Here is a 25989-nt window from a genome sequence, read left to right on the forward strand (position 1 = left end):
AGGAACGTAAATCTCTAATTTTTGCGTTCCGATGCTGTGCAGTATAATATGTAACCATTCTTCAGTAAACGAACGTCAGTTCCGTGATGGCAATGCATAAACAGTAGCAAAACGTTCCTTCGGAAGGTAAGATGGAGTACTCTTTTGTTGTACGTTATAATTCTGCGTTTGTTGCATAAAGACATTGCTATGTTTGCTACATTTGTGCCGTGCATGCGCTATTTATTAATTTGGACCTTATCGCTGGAAAAACTGTTTTTTACGAGGTGCGATCAGAAAGTTTCAAGACTGTGTCAATAGAGGGCGAACCGGATGTAGTACGAGCTTCTGCCGCTAAGGGGTTGGGCCTACATTCATAGTGAATCAGTGTGCCAGCCGGCATCATCGAATTAGCATTTGTTTCCTAGTTACGGGCGTTTTGGTAGTGCATTACACCGACCCTCCTGCGATTTCGGAATGGCGGATTTTCATGAACAAATCAAATTTTGCCAAAGACTCGCCAAAACGGCTACGGAAACCTATGAAATGCTAAAGCAAGCATTTGGGGAGTCCGCAATGGGTCGTGCACAAACTTTTGTGTGGCATTCACGTTTTAAAAATGGCCGAACCTCTGTCGATGATGACGAACGTTCTGGACGACCATCTTCGAGCACAACGCCCGAAAATGTTACGAAGATTCGGCAGGCCATTCACGAAGATCGACGTCGTACCATCAACGACTTGTGCGACATTGTTGGGATAGGCTATGCGACCTGTCAGCTGTTTCTAAAGGAAGAACTCCACATGCGACGCATCGCAGCCAAGTTTGTGCCAAGGCTCCTGTCTGAGGACCAGAAGCAGAATCGACTTCTCGTTTGTCAGGAGCTCAAAGATCTTGCAAGAACCGACCCCAACTTCCTTTCTAAGGTTTCCTCTTCCCAAAGATGACAATTCAGCTAAAGGGAAGGAGATTTGAGACGATAGAAGAGATTCAGGCAGAATCGCAGATGGTGCTTGACAGGCTGACAAAGAAAGATTTCCATGGATGCTTCCAGGCTTGGCAGCGGCGCTGGGATCGTTGTGTTCACTCCCAGGGGAACTACTTCGAGGGTGATGGATGAATTTAATACCTGAGATAAGTGTACGGGTTTTTTATAGGCGCAGTCTGGAAACTTTCTGATCGCACCTCGTACATAATTGTTTGACTGGACGAGACAGTGATGAGTTTCAAACGTGCCATATTCTGTATATCTTTGAATGAGGTCTACTTCCACACGTCTGCTGAGCAGAAATAGATTAGTGATTATTGAGAAGTGGGATGCGAATGTTTAGCTGATACCTTGTATCATTCTGAAGTGTTCAACCACAGATGCCATGCCGTATATTTAATGGTGATTAGTTAAACAGTTGCCGTCTAGTTACGGAATCATCTAGCGAAAGTTTCTTCGTGATTCTATGTCAGTGATCCTGAAATTGTTCGCAGTGGACCTAAGTCTGGTTTCCGTGACGGCATCTAAGGGGTTACACTATTCCATTATTATTATTATTATTGCCATCTTAACCTATTAAAGTACAGTGGTAACTATATGCATTTTGTGTGATTCCTTGAATAAACAGGGATTAATTTCTTGCCTAACGGTATTAGCCTGTTGATCCTTACATTCACAGTGGTCTCTTTGTACACGCCAGAGACTCTTTTATCTCAACTGCTTGGGTGCTTCTTATCTCAACTGATTGGAGCGGAAACTCCAATCTTTCCACAGTTTTATCTTAACTGTTTGGGGCAGAAACCCCATCTCTCGGAGGGTTGACTTATTATTTGTTGTGTTTGGATGTGACCACTGGGCGCCAGTCTGTCGCCTGGTGGGATGCCAATACGTGGAACGCGACCCTTTTATTATCTGTGATGCTACAGTAATTGAGTAGCATTGTCCTGTCTTTGAGGTAGGTGTTGAATTTTTTTAATATCGGGCCATTTAGATTAACTCTGTGCTTGAAAGGGTTTAAGGCAATTCTAAATTAAGGTCAGAATCCAAAAGCCATTCCTGCCCTCAAATAATAAATTATCTTATGGAAGTAAACAGAAAGGTATATTTACTGCTTCTGCCAAGAGCTGATATGTGAAAGAATTGATCGTCCTGTGTAACATCCTTTACCGAAGATCGGCGTGTAGTGGCAGCGTGATGTGTGAAGAACTGAAGATAGCTGCTTGCTTATACGAAGCAAAATGTTTATTGATTCTTAAGGTATTTAACGACCCTCTTTCAACTTCTTTGCTTAGACATCGCCGATTGAGGTATGAAGTTGATAGTGAATGATGAGTAGGTATTTGGTCGGAGGTATTCGTTGCTTGTTTCAAAATACTGGAGAGACTGAGGAAAATGGCGGAAGACATCAGTTAGGATAGCCGGTAACCCGATCGGGATTAGAACTGGGTATCTCCCGGATACAAGAAGAATGGCATGACGTTATTGATTCACACCAGTGCAGTAGCCATGAGCGAATTTGAGTGAACAGGTTTTATAATTCAGCTTTATTTATTGTTTTATTACCGGTTTAAGTCGTAATATGTACGTATCGTTTGCGAAGTCATTTATTAACTATAACTAGCGAAGAAGATTCCTTTATTTGATTTGAAATAGTGGTACAAATTTCTGTTTATTTGGGTTTTAATAAATATTTATATAAAGTCGGGTTTTAATAGACACGCGAAAAACAATTTAACTTCATTCTTTACACACGTTTTCTTGCTACGTTTTAACTTCATATTGTGTCTCCTTTCCTTTAACTATTAAAGTATTATATTATTCGCAACTTGCAATTTTTAGAGACCAGGCAAATTGAATGTCGCGTTTTGGCATTTTATATTTGGCTGCTGTTGAAATACCGGTAAGTACTCTAGAGCGTAACTATAAAATATTCATAAGTCAGCAATTCTTAGTGTGTGAACGTCGTGAAAACTTGGAGTCGACGTTTTGTCTTCTGATATGTTAGATCATTTTGCCGCACGTTTTACGGTTAATAAATACTCTCTCGCAAGTTAATGTAGGCCTATTTCAAACACACGAATAAATTAAATTGCGGTTCAGAACAATATACATTAATGTAATGTTCGTAAAGGCGTACGTGTAGGGGCACGAAAAGGCTTTTGTAGCATCGTAGTAGCTGTTCTACTGACAGCTTTAACTCAATGACTGAGAGGTGTGTTACAGCTCCAATAGATTTCGTTCTAATGCAGACAGGGTAAGAGCATGTGCCCGCCTTGTCATCTTCCCCCATTATGTTAACGGAAGCATTGGTGTCGTTCTTGGGACTTCGCAGTGCCATCGTATTCGTGTTCTTTGCGAGTCGCGTCACGTGAAGGCGCCTTAAGGAGAGATATGCCGACCATTCTGAAATGAGCAAAGCTCTCGGTATTGAGAATGCTGCTTTAGAACCACTTTAGCCATTCAGGGCTGTCATCGCTTGAGGGTACCAAAGCAGGTTGCTTGTCATAATTACGCATGTTTCGTTATATAGAGGCTGAAATTTGTTGATGATGCGGTAAACAGTTTGAGTGCCATTCTGCACAACAGACTGCGAACGTTGGACACAAATTACGACAAAACAACAGAAACAAATAGTCTTACATTCTGATTTTTTATCAGTATTGATTTTCTTTCCTTCTTTCTTAACATTTTATTTTGTTGTAAATGATTTCGTTATTTTCAAAGCATAGAGTTTGCATAACCTTTCAACTAAGATGATTTATTAGTTAGTCTCAGTTTGGATGTTATGCCGGAATTCTTTGCACAGCGAGTCTCATAAACTTGATTGAATGGAAGTTAGTGAATTAAGAAGTAGGCTAATTTTTAATTACGTCCTGTAATTTCAAGACGTATTATTGAGCTGTGCTAGAACGAATAATTTCATACTCTAAGGTTCATAGAATCGTCTTGTTATTGTCAGTTAGGCCTGTATTGAATTAAAAAGGACGCATTGGGGTAGCCTCGAATGGAATAGCGTTCATATCAAGTTTCATGACAGTCGTGCGCTGGTTCAGAATACGAAAAGAGGGCACGCGCCCACATAGCATGGTGGTCTCCTAATCCCGTTTTCTTCCTTTAAGGAAATAAAGTGGACTAAAACCTGCAGAAATGCGCAAACGTAAGATATATAAGTCTAGGTATGCGTGTACAAATTGTGCATATTTGAAGACAAACATTTTTTCGTGTAACAGACTTGTCAGGACCAGGCTGTTTTATCCAGCGATCGGAAAGATTCCATCGACCCTTCATGCCTTCAGAATGTCGACACACGACATAAAATGAACTAGGTTATCTCTTCTTGAAGAGATTGGAAAAGGGCCGAACTATTTTATGTTGACGGCCTCCGTCGAATTTGAATGTCAGGAATTGTCATTCGAACTTGAGAAAAGTCTAATGCTTTAGGCTGTCTCAACGGCTTGCGCGTTCAGTGTACGTGTTATAGGACCATGCGCATTATTTGAGCGATGGGAACTTGTAGGAACTTGTATTCAGGAAGTCCCTGGATGAAGGTTCGGTAAAGAAAACTGTGTTTGCCCAGCTTTTTTAAGTATCAGATAATGCCGTCAAACAGGCCACGACAGTTATCTTACACATCTCTCTTCATCATCATTATCATACAGTTTGTGGTATCAGGTTGTGATGGCGTGACATTGGCATGCGGTCATATGAAAAGTGGATCGCGAGTCAATTTTCATTGCTGCGCCGTTGGAGAAAAATATTTCGATTCGATGTTAAAAATGTTCCAATTCATTTGACGTAAAAACTTTGTTATAACCTAGGCACCGGTGTGTATTCTTCCTGTGTTGACCCGCGAACTGGTTAAGGTTTTGCCACCCCTTGTGTTGGACCTTGGACCAGCAAACACTGGGCGGATCGAAACGTTCGTTTTCACCAGTGACCATCTCCCGGGTACGCACCGAGACTTGGACGTATCGGCCCTGCGCAGGAGAAGAGCTTTCGCACACGATGGCGCTTATCGTCACAAAATAGCGTCCCTCTTTGCCACCGTGCATGCGCACGTCAGTAAGAAGAGAATAAGTACTTCGTCGCCATATTCCGCGACATTCCAACGCTGTCGCGTAATTTTGACAGTAATATATTTCTGTTGGGGTTTTGCTGTGGGATCACGTCGTAATTAGATTGTATTGTATTTCATACAGTACACTGTAAACGAAATTTGAAGTGCAACCACCACCGATTTTTATAAATAATAAGATATGTCAAAAGTAACTTGACAGACTGTTACTAAGCCCCTTTCCAGTCGTGGGATTTCTTTCGTGCGCGTGTTTGTTTGTACAAAAATTTAGCTGGAAAGCTTAAATTGAAGCGACTGCTCGTAGGACATAGGTGCAGACTGGATTAAAATGGACCTAAGGGAAATGGCGTTGGAGGATGTTTATTGAATTCATGTGGTCCAAGTTATGGATCGGTGGCGGGCTGTTGTAAACACGGTTATGAACCTTGGAATTTCTTAACTAGCTGAGCATACTTATCAGCTTTTCAAAGGCTGTGTTCCACGTGATTAGTTAACAGATTCAATGCCTGTATACAGGTCGCACGTTTTAGACGTCCAGTTGCTGACACTGCCTATATATTTCCTTACGCCTATATTATATGCTATTTGAATTACTGTTACACACTATGGTGCATTCCCGTAAACTTTAACGGGTCATACTACGCTAGTAACAATAACAGCAACAACAACAACAATAATAATAAAGCAAAATGTATTTCAGAAATAGTTGCTGCATTGTGTACCTCAGGAGCAAGGTTTGTCTCAGGTACATTAGAAGTAAACACCCTGTAAAACGGTAAATAGATGGAATAATAATAATGTAAGTACTGAATTACTGTAAAATGCAGTGTTTCATAAGCGAACACTACACACCCATGTCGCAACCTCTGATCTGTATATCAAATGAACAAAAGTGTTAGAAACCAGACGCCACTTAAGCGTTGCATGTACAAACGGGCTATGATATTACGAGAGTTGACGGTTTCAGTTAACAGCAAGTTTATATAATAAAAATACAATGAAGTCTCACAGCATTGGCAGTCGCTTGGCTGGATGTTTATTGCAATCGACAGATTTACGCAGTACGTTATGTTAGTAAACACATATGTTGTTCGTGAAGTTATGAGCTGTGCCGTACAGCCAGCCATTCATTGCAACGGACCGAGTGATGTTGCAGGCTTGTTCCACGTGTCTAATTCATATTAAAGAGTTCTCGTGGGATATCAATGTATGTTACTCGCTGTTATATTTTTTATTATTCTAGCTTCTGTGGCAGTGCTAATTGAAATTATTTGTGAAATACTACAGAGGTTTTGTAACTGTGTGCTTAATTCTGCCGTGGATTCATCCAGTTTAGTGCTGAATTGAGTTACTAGTAAATACTTGCGTCGGTGATAAGGAGTATCCCGTAATGGACCACGAACAGTATGATTTCTCGTTGCGTTTATTTAACATACATGAAGTATGGTAATGTCAGTACTCAAAACTACTTTACATTTTTTGTAAAACAATATTTTAAAGAAGTGCGAAAAATGTCTGCTAAGCGCAGCCTCAATTAGCGAGAATTAAAAAATTAAATTAAAATTAGTTGATATGTTAACTCATTGCTAAAACATAAATATCATAAATAAGAACACAAGCACTCACAGAAAATCGCTAGTTGAAACTGTTTTCAAATCCCTACTGTCACCAGGTGTGCAATGCATTTCACAGCAGGTACGTCGGCCTAAACGAAACATACATTTTTAATTCCACCCTAGGGATGCATTTGCTTTCCCCCCCCTCCCTTTTTTTTAATTTTGAAAGCATACGACCATCTGTTTGTCGGACGCCCCCTTTCTGATGAATATTATGAAAGCAAGAGCTTTCTTTATCCCCCCCCCCCCCGTGTTGCCCAGCTGGTGTTGGTTCGCTTGCAAAGTTGATCTTAGCCTGATTACATGGCATCTGATCGCTGTGCTACTTGGTGCGAATAATCCCGCCCTTTCCAGTTCACGGACACTTCTTTTATCGCGTTATCTGTTAGCACATGACTTCTTGTAAACCTGGATTTATATTAATAGAACTATGTAGTGGACATGTTTTTTAAGGCTTTGAAATGCTCGACACGATACATTCAGGTCTTTGAAGTCATGCAGTGAAACGGATTTGCAAATTCTTTAGCGTGTTTTTGTGTTTAGAAAGGTCAAAACTGCAAACCTTTAAAAAAAGGTTCATCCTAGTGTCAGTATACAGAATGGAGAAAAGTCAGGGAACGCTGTAAAGAAAACTCGTATGAATTTTTCTCTCTCAATTTTGCATTTAATTTTACTATTTTTAATGCATGCGTTCATACGTTTACCTGTAATGTGATTTGTGTCAAATCATGTCGATTGGGCTATACATATTGGTGCAAAAGAAAGGCAACAGTGGCCATACCTCGAATATAATCTGTGTTCACGTATGTACACATTCGCGCGCATGCGTGCGTCCAAGAAACATGCTTTAGAAGCGTTTCTGTTTTGTAAAGTGCAGCAAATTACTTCACAAAGTATGATTTAGCATGTAAGCCCTTAAAATGGTTGTTTTGAAACCTGGAACTACGGTTCTCATTCGTCTTGGCATGGATTATAATGGGAATAGGGTGTGGTCAGGCCCTGTATGTTTTTTATTCTATTGGACTTTGTTTGTGTATATGTTTGTTTCGTGAACATATTTCTGACATTTTTAGAACCGAAGAAGGATAAGACTGAACAGGCAAATGGGTCCATATCACCAAGCAGTGATCCACCAGAGGGGCCAGCGTTATCGTCTCCTGGTGGTGATCCTAGTTCAGCAGCTGGAGTTGGAGTTAGTAAACCAGAAAGACCATCGTCTCTAGGCCCAGGAAAGTTGACCCGACGTCTACTGTGTTACCACAGTGAACACTGCATGTCACATAGCTCACCACCACGCCCCAACAGTTTGGCAGCAGCTGCCAGTGCCAGTGGTGAGTTTTATAACTACTGCTGCTTATTTTTGCCAGATTACACGCGCACTGTTATTTGCTGTGTGTAATTTTTTAGTCCTTACAGATTTCTTTAAGCTGGACTTAATTTGCCTTGGATTTCATAACAACCCAGAAGACAGAAATCTTCATACTCACCGCTGCGAAAACCTCAAATCTTACACAAAATGACATGTTAATGTTACAGCCCCCGATGACCACACAAGTGATGTGACTCCACCCCCTACAGAGCGCCACCCACATCACCATCAGCACTTGCATCCTAACACTTTGACACTTTCAGAACTACCTGAGCCTCCAATCCCCGTTTCAGAAATTGGACCCATTCCCCCACCTCCCATGTTCAGTTCCCCGAGCCCAACCATGCTCCTACGCCAGAAGAATCAGCTGGGGTTTGGAGTGGGCGTTGGCAGCGGAGTGCACAATGCTGTACCTCTTGACCTCTCGGACTTTCTCTATGAAGGTAATCAACAGGTTAATTTTACTTTAAATGTGAATGGAATCAGAGAATTGAGTTGTTACAGATATATTTTTGCAGATATTTGTACCTTTGAGGTAAATATCCATAACTCACGTTTTCAGCTGGAGATGTCATTTTTCCCGGTGATGTATACGTGGAAGAGAGAAAACCTGTTAATTTTGACGTACACTCCTGGATTATGTTTCTAATCTTATTGAGTTTGTGGCATAAGTATAAGATTATTTAATTTTAGTGCCCTTGTTTTTCTGCCTTACTTGTATTTGTTTTATTCTTTAAATACTCGTAATTTTTGTGGTATATTTATTATATAAAATATGTTGGAAATGTAGTAATTAAAATATACAATAGAATTGCATTTATTAATATTGTTGTTGCAGTTGTTTTCAAAAATTAAAATAAAACGTGTCTTATTTTATAGAAAGATCTGTAAGAAGAATTTTTAAAAAGTATATTTATGTCTTTATGAACAGATCACTAGGTCTGTATTTGTGAGGTACCTAGTTCTCATTTAGGCCCGTACTGGGGTTGTACCTTAAGAAGTAGGAGTGTGGGCCTACTGCCTTCACAACTTCGTAGAACTATCGAGCTTGACCGTCCTTTCCCTAGCTGCACCGGGGCTAAATACTCATCCAGATTTTCCACTTACAGATCAGATGTACTATTATGGCTAGAAACTTTAACATCTAACACTTTTTGCTAATAGGTTATTGTGACTGATAGAGGTCCCAATTAAGGAAGAATAAATGTATCTTTAATGTGGTAATGCATTTGACCACTTTTGGTAGTAATCAATATCCTTAAGCAACAGCAATGTTGTTTTACAGTGGACCCCTCTTAAGTTGTGGTTCTATCACGTGTTGTTGACACATAGTAACAATGTTTTTGGTATGCAATTAATAAGAAGCTTATAATTATAAATTTATACCAGTTGGTATGTTTTATTTGTATGAATTTAATTTTCATGACTGTGCATTTGCCTTTCAATGCCAAATGTACAGAAATGAAGAATTTATAATTTTTTACCTAAGAGATAATTCTCTCATAAGTGCGCACTCCTATTGGTTCACACGTCCTCACCTGATTCTGATGCCAGTCTCCACTGGTTAGGATTATGCTGTTCCTTAACTGTATGGTCCGTATAACTCTAGCGCTTTCCACTCGCGTGGCTTACTCATCAGCCTGATGATGGAGGCAGCAAGGACCTCTGAAACATCAGTAAACTTCTACCAGACTTCATGGCACAAGAACCCAGAAGACAGCCATCTTCAGAACCTTCTTTGTTAGAATTGTAAATATTCACCTGATGAAGAGTTTGCTGTTGTGCTTTCAGAATAGTCTTGACTATTGTAAAATCATTAGCAGATACTCGGAACATGCAATAGTCTGTTCCGCTGATGAAAATTTGATGAAAATTTAGCATTTGCCCTTATGGAAAGTGTTAGCTATCAAGAAATTTCCAGTCTGTGCTCCAAGGGTTAACTGTCTTAGTATCCTTATCATTTCTTATCTATTAGATCTTCATTTTACCAAGCACTCCTGCTTTATATTCAGGAAGTCCTGGTTTTAAATCTTGGCTGAGGGCTTTTTGTGATTTTCCTCGTTCCCTCTAGGCAGACGCCAGGATAGTACCTTAAACTAAGCCATGGACACTTCCTTCCATATCCTTTCCAATTCATTAATTTTTTGATGCTATATAGTCTGAGCTACTGGCAGTTTTGTTAAATAAACCACAAATAAATATATCTTTATGTGATTAAGAGCCAGGATAGCTCAGTCAGTATAGTGACTAGCTACAGGCTGGACGACCGGGGTTCGATCCCCAACGGAGGCAGAGGATTTTTCCTCTACCCCACCCAGCCTCCTGTACAATGGGTACCGGGGGTAAAGCCGGCCGGGGCGTGATGCTGACCACTCACCCCCATCTAGTGCCGAGGTCAAGAAAGAATAGGAGCTATACCTCCACTCACCCCAAGCGCCTGCATGGCACGTAGCGGGACAAACTTTACTTTATGTGATAAATACAGTAAGAAAATTGTTTCATTAAAAGATTGGATGCCATTGCTGTCTGTGTCTTATGATAAAGTTGTGGGAGTTGAATTGTGTACCATTTTCAGTAATGGAGTGCAGATGAGATGTGTACTAAAGTTGTGATTTGGCGTAACAGAACAGGAAGATGGGGGCGGTGACGATGAGGATGAAGAGGACGAAGACGGCGATGCACGATATATGTTCAGAGTGCCACAACCTGATCCAAGCATTGACACCTCACGTGTGGAAGAGATACCAGCCAAGGAGCCCAAGTTCCATGCTGTACCACTCAAGTCAGCCCTTAAGAAGAAGAGCGGTAGTGGGGGAGGAAGTGGACCTGGCACCCCTCAGAATACTCCCACACAGGAGAGCCGGCCTCTTGCCCTGCGGCAGGAACATCACGCCTCATTCAAGTGAGTTCAGATAAGGAGTAGAAAAAAAAGAATATATACAATTGTGACACTTTTTATTACACACAATTTCAATACTTAATAGTTGTTTTTATATTCTTATTCAGTATGATACGTAGCTTTATGATTAATGTTTTGTGTACATGTTTTATTTTATTTTATCAAGTAAATTACATCGTTATTTGTAATTATTCCCTAATTAGAGAGAAGACATTTTGATGTTTTAAGGCAGGGGTGGCCAACCCAAATGATCTTTCGGGCCACTTTGGAAATGCATCATAACTCCGCGGGCCACATATAAAATTATATATCCCCATATTAGATTTAGATACACTATAGACATTTTTTTGGAGTGAAAAATTGAAACATAATGAGTTATTATTATTGTGTTTACTATTATTCTTACATGTAAACATAGATAATATAATAATAATGATACTAAGCGTACATTTTGTAAAAGTGTGATGAATCTCGCGGGCCAGAAAAATGTTCAAGGCGGGCCACATGCGGGCCGCGGGTTGGCCACCCCTGTTTTAAGGCATATGCATCCTAACACATACTAAATGTAGAAGTGTTTAAGGATACACTATATGTTCCTTCAAATATGAAAATATATTTTTATAAGGTAATGTATATAGCGGGGTCTGTAGTGGCCGCGCTGTCTGAGGCGTGGGCCTTGTGCCGCTTGGTTGCTGGGACCGTGGGTTAGAATCCCACTCAAGCCATGGATGTTTGTCCACGTTTTTCTGTGTTGTGCTGTCCTGTGTAGGTAGAGGCCTTGCGACGGGCCGATCCCTCGTCCAAGGAGTCCTACCGAATGTCTGTAGATGAATCCAACTAAACGTTGTGGCCCGCAGTGCTCAGGCACTTGAAGAATGGGTCATTCCCAGTATTCAGTAATGTATATAGCATTCACCAGCTAATATCTGCCTGTGAAAGTGTTGACAGATGCCAACACCAGACTATTTCATTCAAACTGCAAATTTCCCTATGAAAAATTGATACACACTGATGTAAGTTTGGAGTAAAGCTTGTAACAAAATGAGATTCGAGGTTTAAATGTGATGTTGACTACTGCTTCAAAATGTTGATTAGGTTTAAATCCCCTGTTCCCACATGATGAAAGTAAAATGACGTCATTGAATGGTTAATTAAAGTATATTTACAAATTATTCTTGCTCATCAATTTGGATATGGATATTTGGTACATAAATACATTGTCCATAAAACTGAATGGTGTATAAATACTAGTATATATCATGAGGAAATTCAGGTATTTAGTTTTTACAGTGCAGTATAAAAAAAATTAATATGTTTAATTTTATGGACTCTGCTCTTTGTATAACCTGTGCAGTGAAACTAATATTAAATTATTGTTGCACATAGCATTCATTAGGAGTCTTTGAGTTAAGATGGAGTCAACTTTTTCTACACAGAATTATATCTTCTCTGACTAAAATTTCTTGCATTAGATTGATTTTTGCATTACTTTATTGTATTTAATTCTGTGCCATGATTTTCTCTTATGCTTGCTAGAAGGCCTTCTTCTATTCCAAGAGTAAGAATAAGGTACTTATTAAATAAAAATAGTTTTATTTGTTTGTTTTAATGTTTCTATAATTCATAATATAAATAATTTCACTGTTATAGGCTTGTAGTAATTTAATTATATCTGTGTATGCTTGATATTATTTAATTACTTCAAAGTACTTATATTATTCTAGGTTAATCATTATTTCCACATATTTTAGCAGCAATAATACAATGGGGATATTGAATTTTTTTTGTGTTTAATTTTCTCTTTACACTGTAGTGTTTTGATGAACCTGTGTCATTGTAGGTGTCCAGTTTATACTTTTAATCTGTTTAATGGTGTTCCTAATGGAAATTATGGTCTCAGGATGTATTACTGGCATTGTAAAAACAACTGTGCAATTTAACAGTCAGTCGTAATTACTGGGCACTCCTCTCTTTATTATCATCTTCAGCTTCCATAAAGGTGGGGAATTTTTTGTGAATGACCCTGCTTCTCAAGAAGGACTTCTCTTGATGTAGGTATTTATTTTGTTAGTTTCAGTGTCCTACTTTCTCTAAAAAAATTTCTTAAAACAAAGATCCTTTCTCATTTGTAACAGGGATTTGCCCTGTGAGATAAATTCCAGTAAGCACACTTCACAGCAGAATTATATGAACCAAAATGGAAAAAAAAAGCCATATACATTTTGTTAACATTTGCATCTTCCTCTCTTTTTCCATGTCACTCTCCATTTATGTAAAGTAACTTCACATTAGTTTTCAGGACTAGAAACATTGTCCAGTAAATACATGCTTCCATTTAATCCATAATCTGTTTTATATCTTGCTGTAATTTGAAATACTGATAATGTCTTTGTAAATATGTCAGATTTTCCATAATTGTAAAGAAATTCTTCAGGCATTTGCACAAGTTTTTAGTGATAATGTTCCATGAAATGAAGGAAAGTAAAATTGGTTAAACCTGTGTGTATGCACAAATGTTATGACATACATGTGTCAACTGTAGCCTTGCTGTTGGCAGTACACGTCCAGTGCGGTTTGGTATTTCATTGCCATGTGGTATGGAGAACAAGGAGAATGCCCGTCCAGCATACATCATCCGGGAAGACACAGACAGTGATTCGGGCGATGGCCCTGTTCTTTACAGAGATGACGATGACGAGGAAAGTACGTACGGTATGGGCAGCTGAATTACTAACTCCTTGTGTAGCTGAATGCATGAGACAGCAAGTGTCGCTTAGCATGATAAATGCATGGAATGGCATGATTTGTTATCAAAGTAACTCACAATGATAAAAATCCTATCATTTCAAAATATTCTGGTATCAGACTTCTGGAAAAGACAAAAACTCATAATTCAGAATCAACTTGCTTGTCATTCTCTTCCACTTTATTTAATTCTGTTGTCAGGTGATTATGTAGTTGTAGGATCAAGAACCTTTTTTTATTATTCCCCAATATAAGCATTTAATGGATGTCTTGTGTACTTTGAAAGACAAAGGTGATCCCTGCATAGAGCATATTTTGCTACATGAAGTTCAGAGATATCTCAACATCCATTTGTATTCTGTACTTGGTTTTAGTAGAACAATGAATTTTAAGTGATCTTACATGGCAGTTCTCCTCTTAAAGAATAACATGCTACATGTTTTGTCACATATGTTTAGTTTGTTGGTTAATGTGCCCATCACTTATCTCTTATCCGAGCATCACTTGAATAGGAAACATAAAAGAATGTCATTAAAATATTTTTGACTGTGGTATCACCTTTCTATTCCTCGATGAAACATAATATAACAGAATGGTGAAGCACATAGTACTAACTAACTAGATGGCTTACCGAACCCGAAGGTTCATCACCGAATTAACCAAAGCCCCCTGTCCTGGGCCAACAAAATCCAGTCTCCTTCAACTGCTATCTCCCATAGATTCCACTTGATATTGTCCTCCCATCTATGTCTAGGTCTCCCAGTGGTCTCCCCCCCCTCCCCAGACTTCCTGATCAATACCTGGTGCACACGTCTTGTACCATCCATGCGTGCTACATGTCCAGCCCATCTCATTCTTCTCGACTTCATCACCCTAACAATTTTGGGGGAGGAGTACAGATTTTTAAGCTCATCATCATGCAGTTTTCTCCATCGTCTTTTCTCGTAGGCCCAGATATCCTCCTCAACACCTTTTTCTCAAACACCTGCAATCTATGTTCCTCCCTCAGAGTGACCAACCACCCATACTTAACAACAGGCAATATTATTGCTTTGTATATTTTAATCTTCAGGTTCTTAGAAATCAGATGGGAAGACATAATACAGATTTCAAATTTTATGATTTTGGATGAATTATCTTTGTATGACCATCATACAGTTTGAACTGAGCAAGCGCTGGCTGTCCAGAGCATGCAGACTATGAAACTCGGTGATAAAGTGGTAGAGAAAATAAGAAGGAAGGATGTGGCATATTCATGTTTGTTAGTTTTTGTTGGTTTTTCGTATTATAATCCAATATTGGGTGATTAAAGCTTTTACTTTCTTAATCCTCTCCATTGAATACGTATAGTAGGTTAGCAGTGAAAGTGCTGTGATATATTTTTATCAGTGTACGCAGGTTGTGGATTAAAACATAGTCTTTAATTGTTACTGGTAGTTGCTTTCACTTAATGGTCAAATGGGTTCCACTTCATTTTAATGCACAAATATAGAAAAGGAAATTAAAACATACATAACTACTCCTTTACTTAATCAAAATGGCTGCCTTGCACGAAGAAAGGCCAGGGATGGCCAATATGTCCTGACTTGTGCGTGATTCTGTATATGATGCTTATATTAATCGCACTACTTAGTACAGGTCTAGGAATGTCTTCGTTGTTCATTTTAACATGACAATCCTGCTTTTCATCCCTACAGATCTTGAGATTCCCAGTTCTTTTTACCATTGAAACCATGCTAGACAAATTTTGTTACCCACACTCTCATACATATTTAATTTAGGCAAATGATCTGTACTGTTCCAGAACCGAATAAATAGCTTTTCGGCTTAAGGGCCGAAGTTACATGGCAGGATCCCTGCTGCCTACTCTTTATAGTTTATGTTTAAATTAAGTTTATCATTCATAACTGGTTCCTACTTAATAGCATTGCCTCCATGCCAGATATGTTTATACCATCAGAACAAACATAAAGAGAAAATAGTTTTAGACTTTCATAAAAATAGGCTTTTGGGTTTAAAATGAAGATCATGAGACGATGGTTTTAGAGTGACACATGTACAGTTAGAAAATGAACAGATCTGTTCTGCCATCTATTAGTCTTACGATAATTTATTTATCCTACTTGATTAGATTCCATGATTTTTCAGTAACCAATGAAATTTTCATATTTAGAAAGATAAAACTGATGATTTTATATACATAAATAATGTAATTCTGGATCTTGCTGTAAGATTCATTTGTGGCAGTCAGTTGCTATTAGGATGCAGTTGCCTCTGAAATTGTTCACGTATTTTACAGGCCGTTTGGCAGCAAAGATAGCGAGGAAGGACAGTCTGGCTCTGAAACTGGCATTACGCCCCAATCGCCAAGAGCTCATAGCACGCAACATCATCCACGAGGAGAGTGAAAATGAGAGAATGGAGACCAAAGAGGCCATAGGAGCCAGGCTTATCAGGTACAGGGCACTTGACCTAATATGAAGTCCTCTTTCTTACATACTTATGTGCACAATATTATAAATACAATTACTCCGTGATTTATGCAACAATTGAGTTCCAACAGAGGAATTACTGAAGGTGAAGTTGCATGAATTCAACATAATATTCCCAGGATGCTGCTTAACTTTCCCACTTATTATTATGGAATTATTTTAAGGACTAATATTAAAGTAAAACAAAAAATTCCACAAGAGTGTTAGTGAGCGAAGACAAAGGCGTTATTTGTCTCATGGTGTCCTTAGCCCTTGAAGGACTGCCAGTAATGGGTGTTCAGAAGTTGGAGAGGCATGTAATAAAAAATAATGCACGTGTCTGACAAAAGAGCCGAGGTGTGTGTCGTCACTGTTGGCGAAGAGTAAAGAGGTTGATTTGTTGTTTTATACCTGGGAAAAATATAAATTCTACAGCAAGTGATGATTTCTTGATGAAATAAAAATTGACACGTATAATTTTAACTTACAGGCGTTTGAGCATGCGGCCTACCCAGGAAGAACTAGAAGAAAGGAACATTCTTAAAAGTATGTAATTCTTGAAATGTTGTGCACATGAATTTAATTTAATATTGGTTGCAACTTAGTTTAAATAAGGCACAATTTAACTCTGACTTGTTTCTGGCAGAACAAAGTGCTGCTGAGGAAAAGAAAATGAAGGAAGAGAAAAAGCGAATGTTATTGAGGAAGCTAAGCTTCAGGCCAACAGTGGAAGAGTTGAAGGAAAAGAAGGTATGTATAGTACTGAAACATATGGCGGTCCCTCGGTTTACAGTGCCATCGATTAACAGTATTTCAATTAATGATCTGCCTCACATATGGTCCCGTAAAGTTCTGATTAATGACATGTTGGTATCACATGGAACCAATTATTGTTAACCATAAGACCACTGTATGTACATAAATAAATTGTACGTGGTCGTGAGGAACTCTGTGATTTATTCAGGGCAATAATACAGAAGGTTACAGTAGGCTGGGCATATCAAGGGTGGTAAAGAACTGCCTATAGTACATGAATTTTGGGGAGGAGTATTTTTGAAAGTGGTCACTTGGAAGATGCAGAAGTAAATAATATTGTATCAGCTGTATCTTACAAAAATGAGTTTCAAGGATGGGAAGTGGGTGTGACTTGTTCAGGATTGTGTACTATGATGGGGTTTGAATAGGAAGATTTTACTGTAAGAGATTATTCGATTATTCGTCCTTTTTGTGTGTGTGTGTCTACCTGTGCTATGAATGTATATGGAGCAGTATTAGAATGAATGTGACAGGAGAAAACTGAAGTACTTGGAGAAAAATTTCTCCCAATGCCACTTTGTCCACCACAAATCTGACCTGGACTACCTTGGATGTGAACCCAGGCCTTATGACTATAAGACATTAATTAGTTTATTTCTATGTTACATTATATAGGTTAATAATTATTTTTTGTTGGATTTCAGATAATCCGATTTAATGATTATATTGAGGTAACTCAAGCTCACGAGTATGATCGTCGTGCTGATAAACCCTGGACAAGACTTACACCCAAGGACAAAGCAGCTATTCGTAAAGAGCTGAATGAGTTCAAAAGTTCAGAGATGGAGGTGCATGAAGATAGTCGACACCTCACCAGGTCAGAAATGTTTGCTTCATTGACGATTATAAGGACTATTAAAACTTATGTATAGGTCAAAGAACCCACTAAAAGTTAACCATATTCAAGTCTCAGATTTTGAAAATATGATGTGAGAGAAAAATTCTTTGACTTCTCTTTGTATCTTTGATTCTGAACTCATTTTGCTTATATCTTATTTTACAGCCTCATTGCAATAAAGCATTTGTATCTGAAAGCACCTTTGCTTTTAGAAGTTCATCAGATAATCTCATAAGTTTGTAGTCACATTACTCTGCTTTTTAAAAACTTTTATAATGAAACAATGGTATGAAACAAATATAGCGTTTTTAGGGATTTTACTAACGAATTAGATGGCTTAGAGAACCGGAAGATTCATCACCAAATTAACCAAAGTCCTCCACCTGTCCCTGCAAAGGGCCAGCAAAATCCAGTCTCCTTCAACTTCTATCTTCCATAGATCACGCCTGAGATTATCCTCCCATCCATGTCTAGGTATCCCCAGCAATTCTTCACCTCCGGCTTTCCGACCAATACCCGGTGTACACATCTCGCCCCATCCATGCATTCCACATTCCCCGCCCATCACATTCTTCTTGACTTAATCACCCTGACAATTTTGGGGAAGGAGTATAAATTTTTAAGCTCATTATGCAGTTTTCTCCATGCCCCATCCTCTTCTCTCTTAGGCCAAAATATCCTCCTCAACACTCTATCTCAAACACCTGCAATCTATGTTCCTCCCTCAGAGTGAGAGACCATGTTTCACACCCATATAAAACAACAGGAAAAATTGTTGTCTTTCATATTTTAAGCTTTAGGTTCTTAGAAATCAGACAGGAAGACAAAATATTTTGATATGAGAAATAGCTAGCATTTCTGGAATTTGAACTACTCCTAACTTCCTTGTGAATATCATTTTAATTTGTTATTGTTGTTTCCAAATATCTGAACTTTGTCACACTTTCAAAGGATTTATTAGCCACCCTAATAAGATTTTGCCTGCCTGTCTGCTGACGGGATACTAACATGTACTTAGTTCTTTTCTGAATTTATTACATTATTTTGCTACTGTATTTTGGTTTAGGTTTTGGGCATAAGAAACCACTGAAACCCACAGCGACTTAAATAGGTTGTCACCCCAGCAGTGACAAAAGTCACATAGCCACACAAACCTTCAGTGTTCCTTAAATATTATGTACTTGTGTAAGTTCAGAAGTAACTTCAGTTTGCAACTCAGGATGCAGATGATAGTGAACAGTATCAGAAAGTTAGATCCTTGCCAATTATTCTTGAAGAACAAAAACTGAAGTGTGAAATAAAATAGTTTTTACTAGCTTTTTATTTGTATAGTATGAGTTTTGTGGACTTGTGTGGCTTTTTCATATGACCATTCCAGTGTCTGATTCTTATACTAAATCATAATTGTTACATCGCTGATTTTGAATAAAAATTATAAATACAGTCACCTCTGCACTCACAGCTAAGTAGTTGCGAGATAATCTCCTAAAGATCCGCCAACATTGCACGACAGTCACGTGAGCATTGGTCACTCTTCACGGTGAGTCATTTGTGTTCAGCCTGATAAGGGAGTAAAGAAAAATGTGCTCAGTTCACTTCTTGTTGACACATTGAATGTGCTGAAAACTGTGTGCTAAACGTGTTTGTGTTGTTCGACCACTATTCTGCAGTAGTGACTGTTTTATGTTTATAAATTGTAGAAGAGCCACCATGTCTGGTAAGAGAAGTGAATATGTTGCTAAAAAGCTGCGTAGGTCTATTGCGTTAGAAGATAAGATGGACGTAATTCGTAGAATAGAAGGTGGTGATACCCGTCGTAATGTGTGCAGAAGTATGAAGTTGCCTCCTTCCACTGTGACTTCCATAATGAAAAATTCAAATAAAATAAAACGGTCAATGGAACAGGCTACGAGAGTAAGTGCAACGCAAGTGAGTTATAGCAGAAGTAAACTTTTAGAAAGAATGGAGAAATTACTGTTGCTATAGTTGGAAGACATGAATCGAAAAAACATTCCGTTGACTGAAATTGCTATCACGGATAAGGCAAAGTCAATTTTTGAGGAATTTAAGTCGTCAATGTTTGGGTGCCGGGAACGCATGTCATTGACTTCCCATTGATTTACATTATAAAAAGAGTTTCAATTTACGCCGTTTCCATTTATGCCGGTTCGTCCAGGAACGCATCCCCGGCGTAAATCGAGGTTTACCTGTAGTTCACTATGTACCATAAATCACATTTGGTATACTAATATATTGTTTACAGATTCCATAGGCCATGACAATTGCAAAGCCTAGGCCAAGAGAAGCATTGGACCATGGCGGAGTTGAGGCTGAATGTGTGTGAGACAGTGACAGGTGGGAGTGTTGCACTTCTGATTGTAGCAGCGGCTCAGGAGTATGTGAGCCAGCTGGGAATCGAAGGATGCGGGTAGTGGTACAGTGGGCTGAGTTCATGCTGCCAATGGTACACCTTCAAGTGTCTCAAGAAACTCATCACAATCATGCATACTCAACTTTGCCGCAGTTATGTACAGAAGTGTTTTTTTATTAAATCGAATCACCTCTGTTGAATATTGATAATTTCATATAAATAGTGCAGATTTTTGTGTGTAAAAAGCGATGCAATTTTCTGTGTACATAAAGCTGTTATGTTGAGTCACTGCAACCATTTTTGAAAAGATGGTTGTAAACAAAGTAGTGCTTTTTTTGGCACACCTAGGACAGATTTTCTGTTCATTACTTGATCAGACATTTACTTCTTTAAGTCTTTTTCTACAACAGAATAAGAATTGTTGATGAAATGAAGGCATATTATGGACAGGACAAATTAAGGATAATACTATCCAAATTGATTTGCCATTCAAGGTGGGAAAGCCGTGGATGAACTACGGCTGTGCTGTTTCATCACACAGCAGTTGGGATCCTACTGGCAGCCCTCACGATAGGAAGCCATTCTTATAACTTTTTAAGTGATACAGGAATTATATTTTGTCATGTAAATAACTATTCATCTACTCTACAGTTATGCAACTGTTGATAAAATGCTAGGTACAATAGAATTTACAACACATTTGGATACAACAGATATAACTGTTCCAATTTCAAAATGTATAGATATGTACTAAAGATCTCCCAAATTCCAGAAGTTTGTATATAGTTAATCGAATATATCGTCATCAGTTAGTCGCATCTCCCCCTCAGTGAAACTTTTTATATAAAATAAATCTATGTTGCCAAAACAGATATTGTGTATTTTATGGGCAGTAACATTTTTGTGAGTAATTTTTAGGTCAGTTGAACAATACATACATAAATAAACTGTTCCATTATTAATGCTATTGGTAATGACACTGTTATTACTATTAACTTCGCAATACAGTATTTGATTTTCAAACAATATGTGTAATTATTTGGTACACCAGAAGAAGTCATTTTGAGTGGAATTTTTGGCATAAAGTGAAAATCAGTTTTCCTTGTTAACTGACTCAACTTTTTGTCATCAGTTACATTTATAAAAAAAAATAATGTTTGTGTGAAAGATCAGTTGATACCAAGCACTGTCCTATTATCCTACTTCTTAAAAATTTACGTCTGTATATATATTTCATGCTGTTCTGAACACGACAGAAAGAGTATATGACAGCATATAATGTTGCCTCTGCCCAGGTTAGGCCCGTCAATGTATCATGGAAAAACACTATAGACTTCAAAAATAATATTTTCATGGAGGATCAGCTTTATGTGACACTGCTATTTCTTTCATTACTCCTTCATCCTCAATTGAATTCCATATGTTAAGCTATTGCAGAAATTGTTTTTAGACAATTCTGAAAAAATTGCTCGTTTTCTTTGATTTCCCATCGGTGAGCACGAAATCAGATTAAGATTTTATGCAGTGATATAACTGGGAGGAGGGGGGCAGAGGCTGAGGTGTTTGGGCTCCTCACCCCTTTAATTGAGAAACATTTTGTTGGTTCATAGTAGGAGTTGGCATCCCTTGCATTACTGCAGGATGAACTGGCTCGTCATGTCCTTGTCAAGGGCCACAAAAAAGAATAATTTCTTTAACTTAAAACTATTGTAGCTGGTATTCACTTGAAAGCAGTTAATAGCTGTATTTCTCCATACAACTGAGTTAAGCCTCTGGAGTTCTAATTTCTAGAAAAATAAAGAACATACTTCATGAAAGTAAATTTTTACAATTACAAATATTTTCCTTATTTTTATTGTTATTTTAAAAAATAAATTGCAGTAGTACTATTTCAAAAAGTACAGCAATGTCATTAAATTGCATAAAGTAAGGAACCCTCCAAAAAATGAAGGCATTTGTTATTTAACCTTATTTTCAGAACATATGTTTCAAACAGAGCACATTTTCCAATATTTACATGTCCAACTTTCAAAACTAAGAAGGAACACAAGTTTAATGTGATTTTTGCAGAATTATGTCTTGAAAGTTTGACTGTATAGTTTTTGGCTTTAAGTTCATTATGCCAATCATTAATTACTGGTGCAGACTTTAATTTTGCTTAAAATTTTAAAAATATAATGTTTGTTTGCAAATACTCTTATAGTACCTGATACAAATGTCCTCATCTTTGGGAAGGCTTCAGGCAGGACACCTGAAGAAAATGTCATCAGGTGCAATGGTTTGAAGGCATTTTTCGATGAGTCATTAGTCTAGTTCAGTTACTTCAGTTTGAAGTTAAACAACATCATTGATATCTACTTTCAAAGGATTTTGAAAAAAGAATAATTTCACTGGAATGTGGATTGAAATCATTAAATCTAGATGAGAATTTGCTTTGAAGCAGCAGGATAATTTCTGAAAACTTTTGTCTTTCTTCCACAAGTTTTTAAAATGATTTCAAAGCATACTTATTAATCAATTTAGATTTATTTTGATATCAGAAAATGCTTCAGGGGTAAGTTTTCCTTTTCTTCGAAGTTTTGTGTTCAGCTCATTCGAAAGGAGTGTTATATCTACCAAAAATGCCAGATCAAGAATCCATTCTGTATCTTTTAATTTGCTTGTTGGTTTACTCTTTTCATGCATGTGTCTCTCTCAAGTTCTACTCTGAAAGTAAAGAACCCCCTTGCCACGTTGCCTCTGCTAAGCTACGTCACTTCATTATAATAAAGCACGTCCCAAAATTCAACCTCATTTTCCTCTGAAAAGTGTTTGGACTGGCAATGATTTAAATCAGTGGTATTCAACCCTTTTTGTTCACATACCCCCAGATATAATTTCTCTTAAATTTTGTACCCCGAAAGTTGTTGGTGTATAATCTACATCTAAAATAAATTAAATAAATTACATTACTGATTATTCAGTGTTTATCATGAAATAATATTTTTTTTTAAATATCATGTACCCCTTAAGATGTCTTCGCGTACTCCAAGTTGAATACCACTGATTTAAACCATACTTTCTTATGAACTTGACAGTATAAATTATGAATGATGTAATGGAATGTTATTGAAAGTACAAAGTTTTTTTGCATCACTTCTCTGACAATGCAAATAACAGTTTTACCACCACCAAAGTTCTTTCCACTGTCCATCATTGAACTTTTCAAGGCTTTTCACCTGCAAACTTGAAATGGATGTGAGTTCTACATAAAGAGAAAATTTGTCATCTATGCAAAAGTTGAATATCAGTTGTTGAGAAGTTTCATTACATTCAACCAAACTACTTTTTTGTTACAGTGACAGGTGGATATCCTCTCAGGACAGAGTTCCTCAGCAGTTGCTAAGATGCATTCAGCGTCTATGAAAGGTTTTATTTTCTTAGCTAACCATTCAATAATGCAGACCCCCACCTTTGGTTTCACTTCAGTGTCTTTGATATATATGATTTATATGAGTTGATTTAGCTCGGGGGTCGTCAACCTGGTCCCTACCGCCCACTAGTGGGCGATTCAAGCTTTCATGATGGGTGGTGGGGGTTTTTGTCCGTGGGGCTAGAAGTAAATTCAGAAAAAACTAAGTACATGTTAGTATCTCGTCATCAGAAGACAGGTGGGCAAAATTATCTTAGGGTAGCTAATAAGTCCTTTGAAAGGGTTACAAAGTTCAAATATCTGGGAACAACAATAACAAATGAAAATGACACTCATGAGGAAGTTAGGAGGAGATTAAATTCTGGAAATGCTTGCTACTTCTCAGTTCAAAATATTTTGTCTTCCTGTCTGATTTCTAAGAACCTGAAAATTAAAGTATACAAAACAATAATCTTGCCTGTTTTTTTGTATGGGTGCGAAACATGGTCTCTCACTCAGAGGGAGGAACACAGATTGCAGGTGTTTGAGAACAGGGTGTTGAGGAGGATATTTGGGCCTAAGAGGGAAGACGATGGGGCGTGGAGAAAACTGCATAATGATGAGCTTAAAAATCTGTGCTGCTCCCCCAGTATTGTAAGGGTGATTAAGTCGAGAAGAATGAGATGGGCTGGGCATGTAGCACGCATGGATGGGACAAGAGGTGTGCACCAGGTACTGGTTGGGAAACCTGAAGGGAAGAGACCGCTGGGGAGACCTTGATGTAGATGGGAGGATAATCTCAGGCGGGATTTATGGGAGATAGGAGTTGAAGGAAACTGGATTTTGTTGGCCCGGGACGGTCCGGTGGAGGGCTTTGGTTAATTCGGTGATGAACCTTCGGGTTCGGTAGGCCATCTAATTAGTTAGTTTATGCAAAATTTAAATCTGATTGCAAAAGCAAGCAATTCTGTCAAAAATTATATCAGAACCATACATTTCGCTCTTCCAGACAGCTTTTGATCTGTGAAACTTCAGTAAAAATTGTTACCCATTTGTTGAGAAATCATGCTGTGGCTACTAGTGATGCCAGTACTGTGCTTATATGACTGCAATTTTGAGATTTAGGAAATTCAAGTAGTTTCCATCAAGACCTTAGGAGATGACAATGGAAAAAATTGTGAATCACAGCCCAGGATGATAAACTAGGAGACTGGGAAGATGGAAAAGATCAAATATAAAAATCATGAAATATGAGAAATACATTTTTAAATACTTGTGAATTAAAACAGTGGCAATATAAAAATTGAAGTACAGAAAATAAAAGAATCCAGAAATTTCTACCAGTCACTCTGGAAATGTGAAATGCCTAAGAAGGGGAAAATATGCCTGTTTAAAAAGTTACTACATACCAATATTAGTAGATTAACAGCTGCAAAGATGAGATTTTAAAAAAGTAGAAATAAAACAAACAAATATGATAGAATGATAAATTAAAGAATTACAGAGAATATAAAATGAAACAACTTTAAATACAAACTAACAAATAACAATGAGATTCCGTCTTTGAAAGAGGAAATCTGTGGTATGTAACTCCTTGGTTATCTGTGACAACAAAAAACAATTCCTAACAGAATTAACCCTTGGTGTTTCTCTCTGCAAGTTTATGCATATATTTGTGTTGAATATTGTGCATTATGTTACCAACGTGTCTAGTACTGTAAGCTCTGGTCTCAAATAATATGTAACTTAGCATTGAAGACAGCTAACTAACTCTACCCAGCTTCCGTAGTAGAATATTGTAAAACATTACAGCTCTATACGTCATTTCTATCCCTGTGTTTGACAGCTTTTTGTTTACTTTTTTATTTGCGGTTTATTTCTCGAAAATTCCCATTCGTACCAAGATATTTCCCTATCTCTGAAAACTATATTGTTTTATGTTAGCTTACTATGTGAGTTGGTACAAAGATCTCTGGGTGCCAATGTCAGTCGTTCTAAATTTATTTTATTATAAATATCGTTATACTTTTCGGAAATAATACTATATTGATATTAATGTGTTAATTTGATTATAATGCATCAGATTTAATTCAGAGAATTGAGTGCATTACTCCATAAAAAGTGTATGAAGTGCCGATAATGGAGCTGTCAGTAGCAGTTACCACTGTGCAATATACTTGACTGGGACAGAAGATCCGACTTCGTTATAGCAGATTAATTTTATTACGAATTCAGCAAAGGTAAGACTCGACCATTTGAAATATAAAAGTGGATAGATCTTTTGGCGTCGTTAAATAAACGCAAATAGGAAGCTCTCAGAACACGTGGGTAAAAGTGACTTATAGACATACCTTTTTTAGAATATCGTGTGTTGGTACAGTTAGTTACTTCTGTTACCGTTTATTAAACCAAACATTAATGATAGACAAG

The 25989-nt window shown here is 37.8% G+C and overlaps 1 protein-coding gene and 1 long non-coding RNA gene across 11 annotated transcripts in view; one reads left to right on the plus strand and one right to left on the minus strand.

Moving 5' to 3' along the window:
* Window positions 1-21194, plus strand: part of LOC110827866 (phosphatase and actin regulator 2) — a 254537-nt gene extending 233343 nt beyond the window's left edge. For 8 of the 10 annotated variants that reach the window (XM_087351051.1, XM_087351052.1, XM_087351054.1 and 5 more), the window contains 10 exons: window positions 7733-7990; window positions 8196-8471; window positions 10654-10930; window positions 12464-12496; window positions 13485-13639; window positions 15972-16128; window positions 16634-16689; window positions 16790-16893; window positions 17604-17776; window positions 20061-21194. In XM_087351051.1, the coding sequence (XP_087207177.1) occupies window positions 7733-7990; window positions 8196-8471; window positions 10654-10930; window positions 12464-12496; window positions 13485-13639; window positions 15972-16128; window positions 16634-16689; window positions 16790-16893; window positions 17604-17776; window positions 20061-20076 (1505 nt within the window). In that variant the 3' untranslated portion in view covers window positions 20077-21194. The remainder of the gene's footprint in view (window positions 1-7732; window positions 7991-8195; window positions 8472-10653; window positions 10931-12463; window positions 12497-13484; window positions 13640-15971; window positions 16129-16633; window positions 16690-16789; window positions 16894-17603; window positions 17777-20060) is intronic. The other 2 variants (XM_022059962.2, XM_087351050.1) reach the window with 2 other exon arrangements.
* A 448-nt stretch (window positions 21195-21642) lies between these two features.
* On the minus strand, window positions 21643-25144 carry LOC110827870 (uncharacterized). Its single transcript, XR_002542496.2, has 3 exons — window positions 24969-25144; window positions 23620-23760; window positions 21643-21955 (listed from the first exon to the last, which is right to left on the minus strand). It is a non-coding gene; the product is annotated as an uncharacterized LOC110827870 (long non-coding RNA).
* Window positions 25145-25989: the final 845 nt, after the last annotated feature.

Source organism: Zootermopsis nevadensis, unplaced genomic scaffold (genome assembly GCF_977971745.1).
Source record: "Zootermopsis nevadensis isolate Lab colony 2312 unplaced genomic scaffold, Znev_1.0 Znev_ptg000018l, whole genome shotgun sequence".
NCBI classification, from domain to species: domain Eukaryota; kingdom Metazoa; phylum Arthropoda; class Insecta; order Blattodea; family Termopsidae; genus Zootermopsis; species Zootermopsis nevadensis.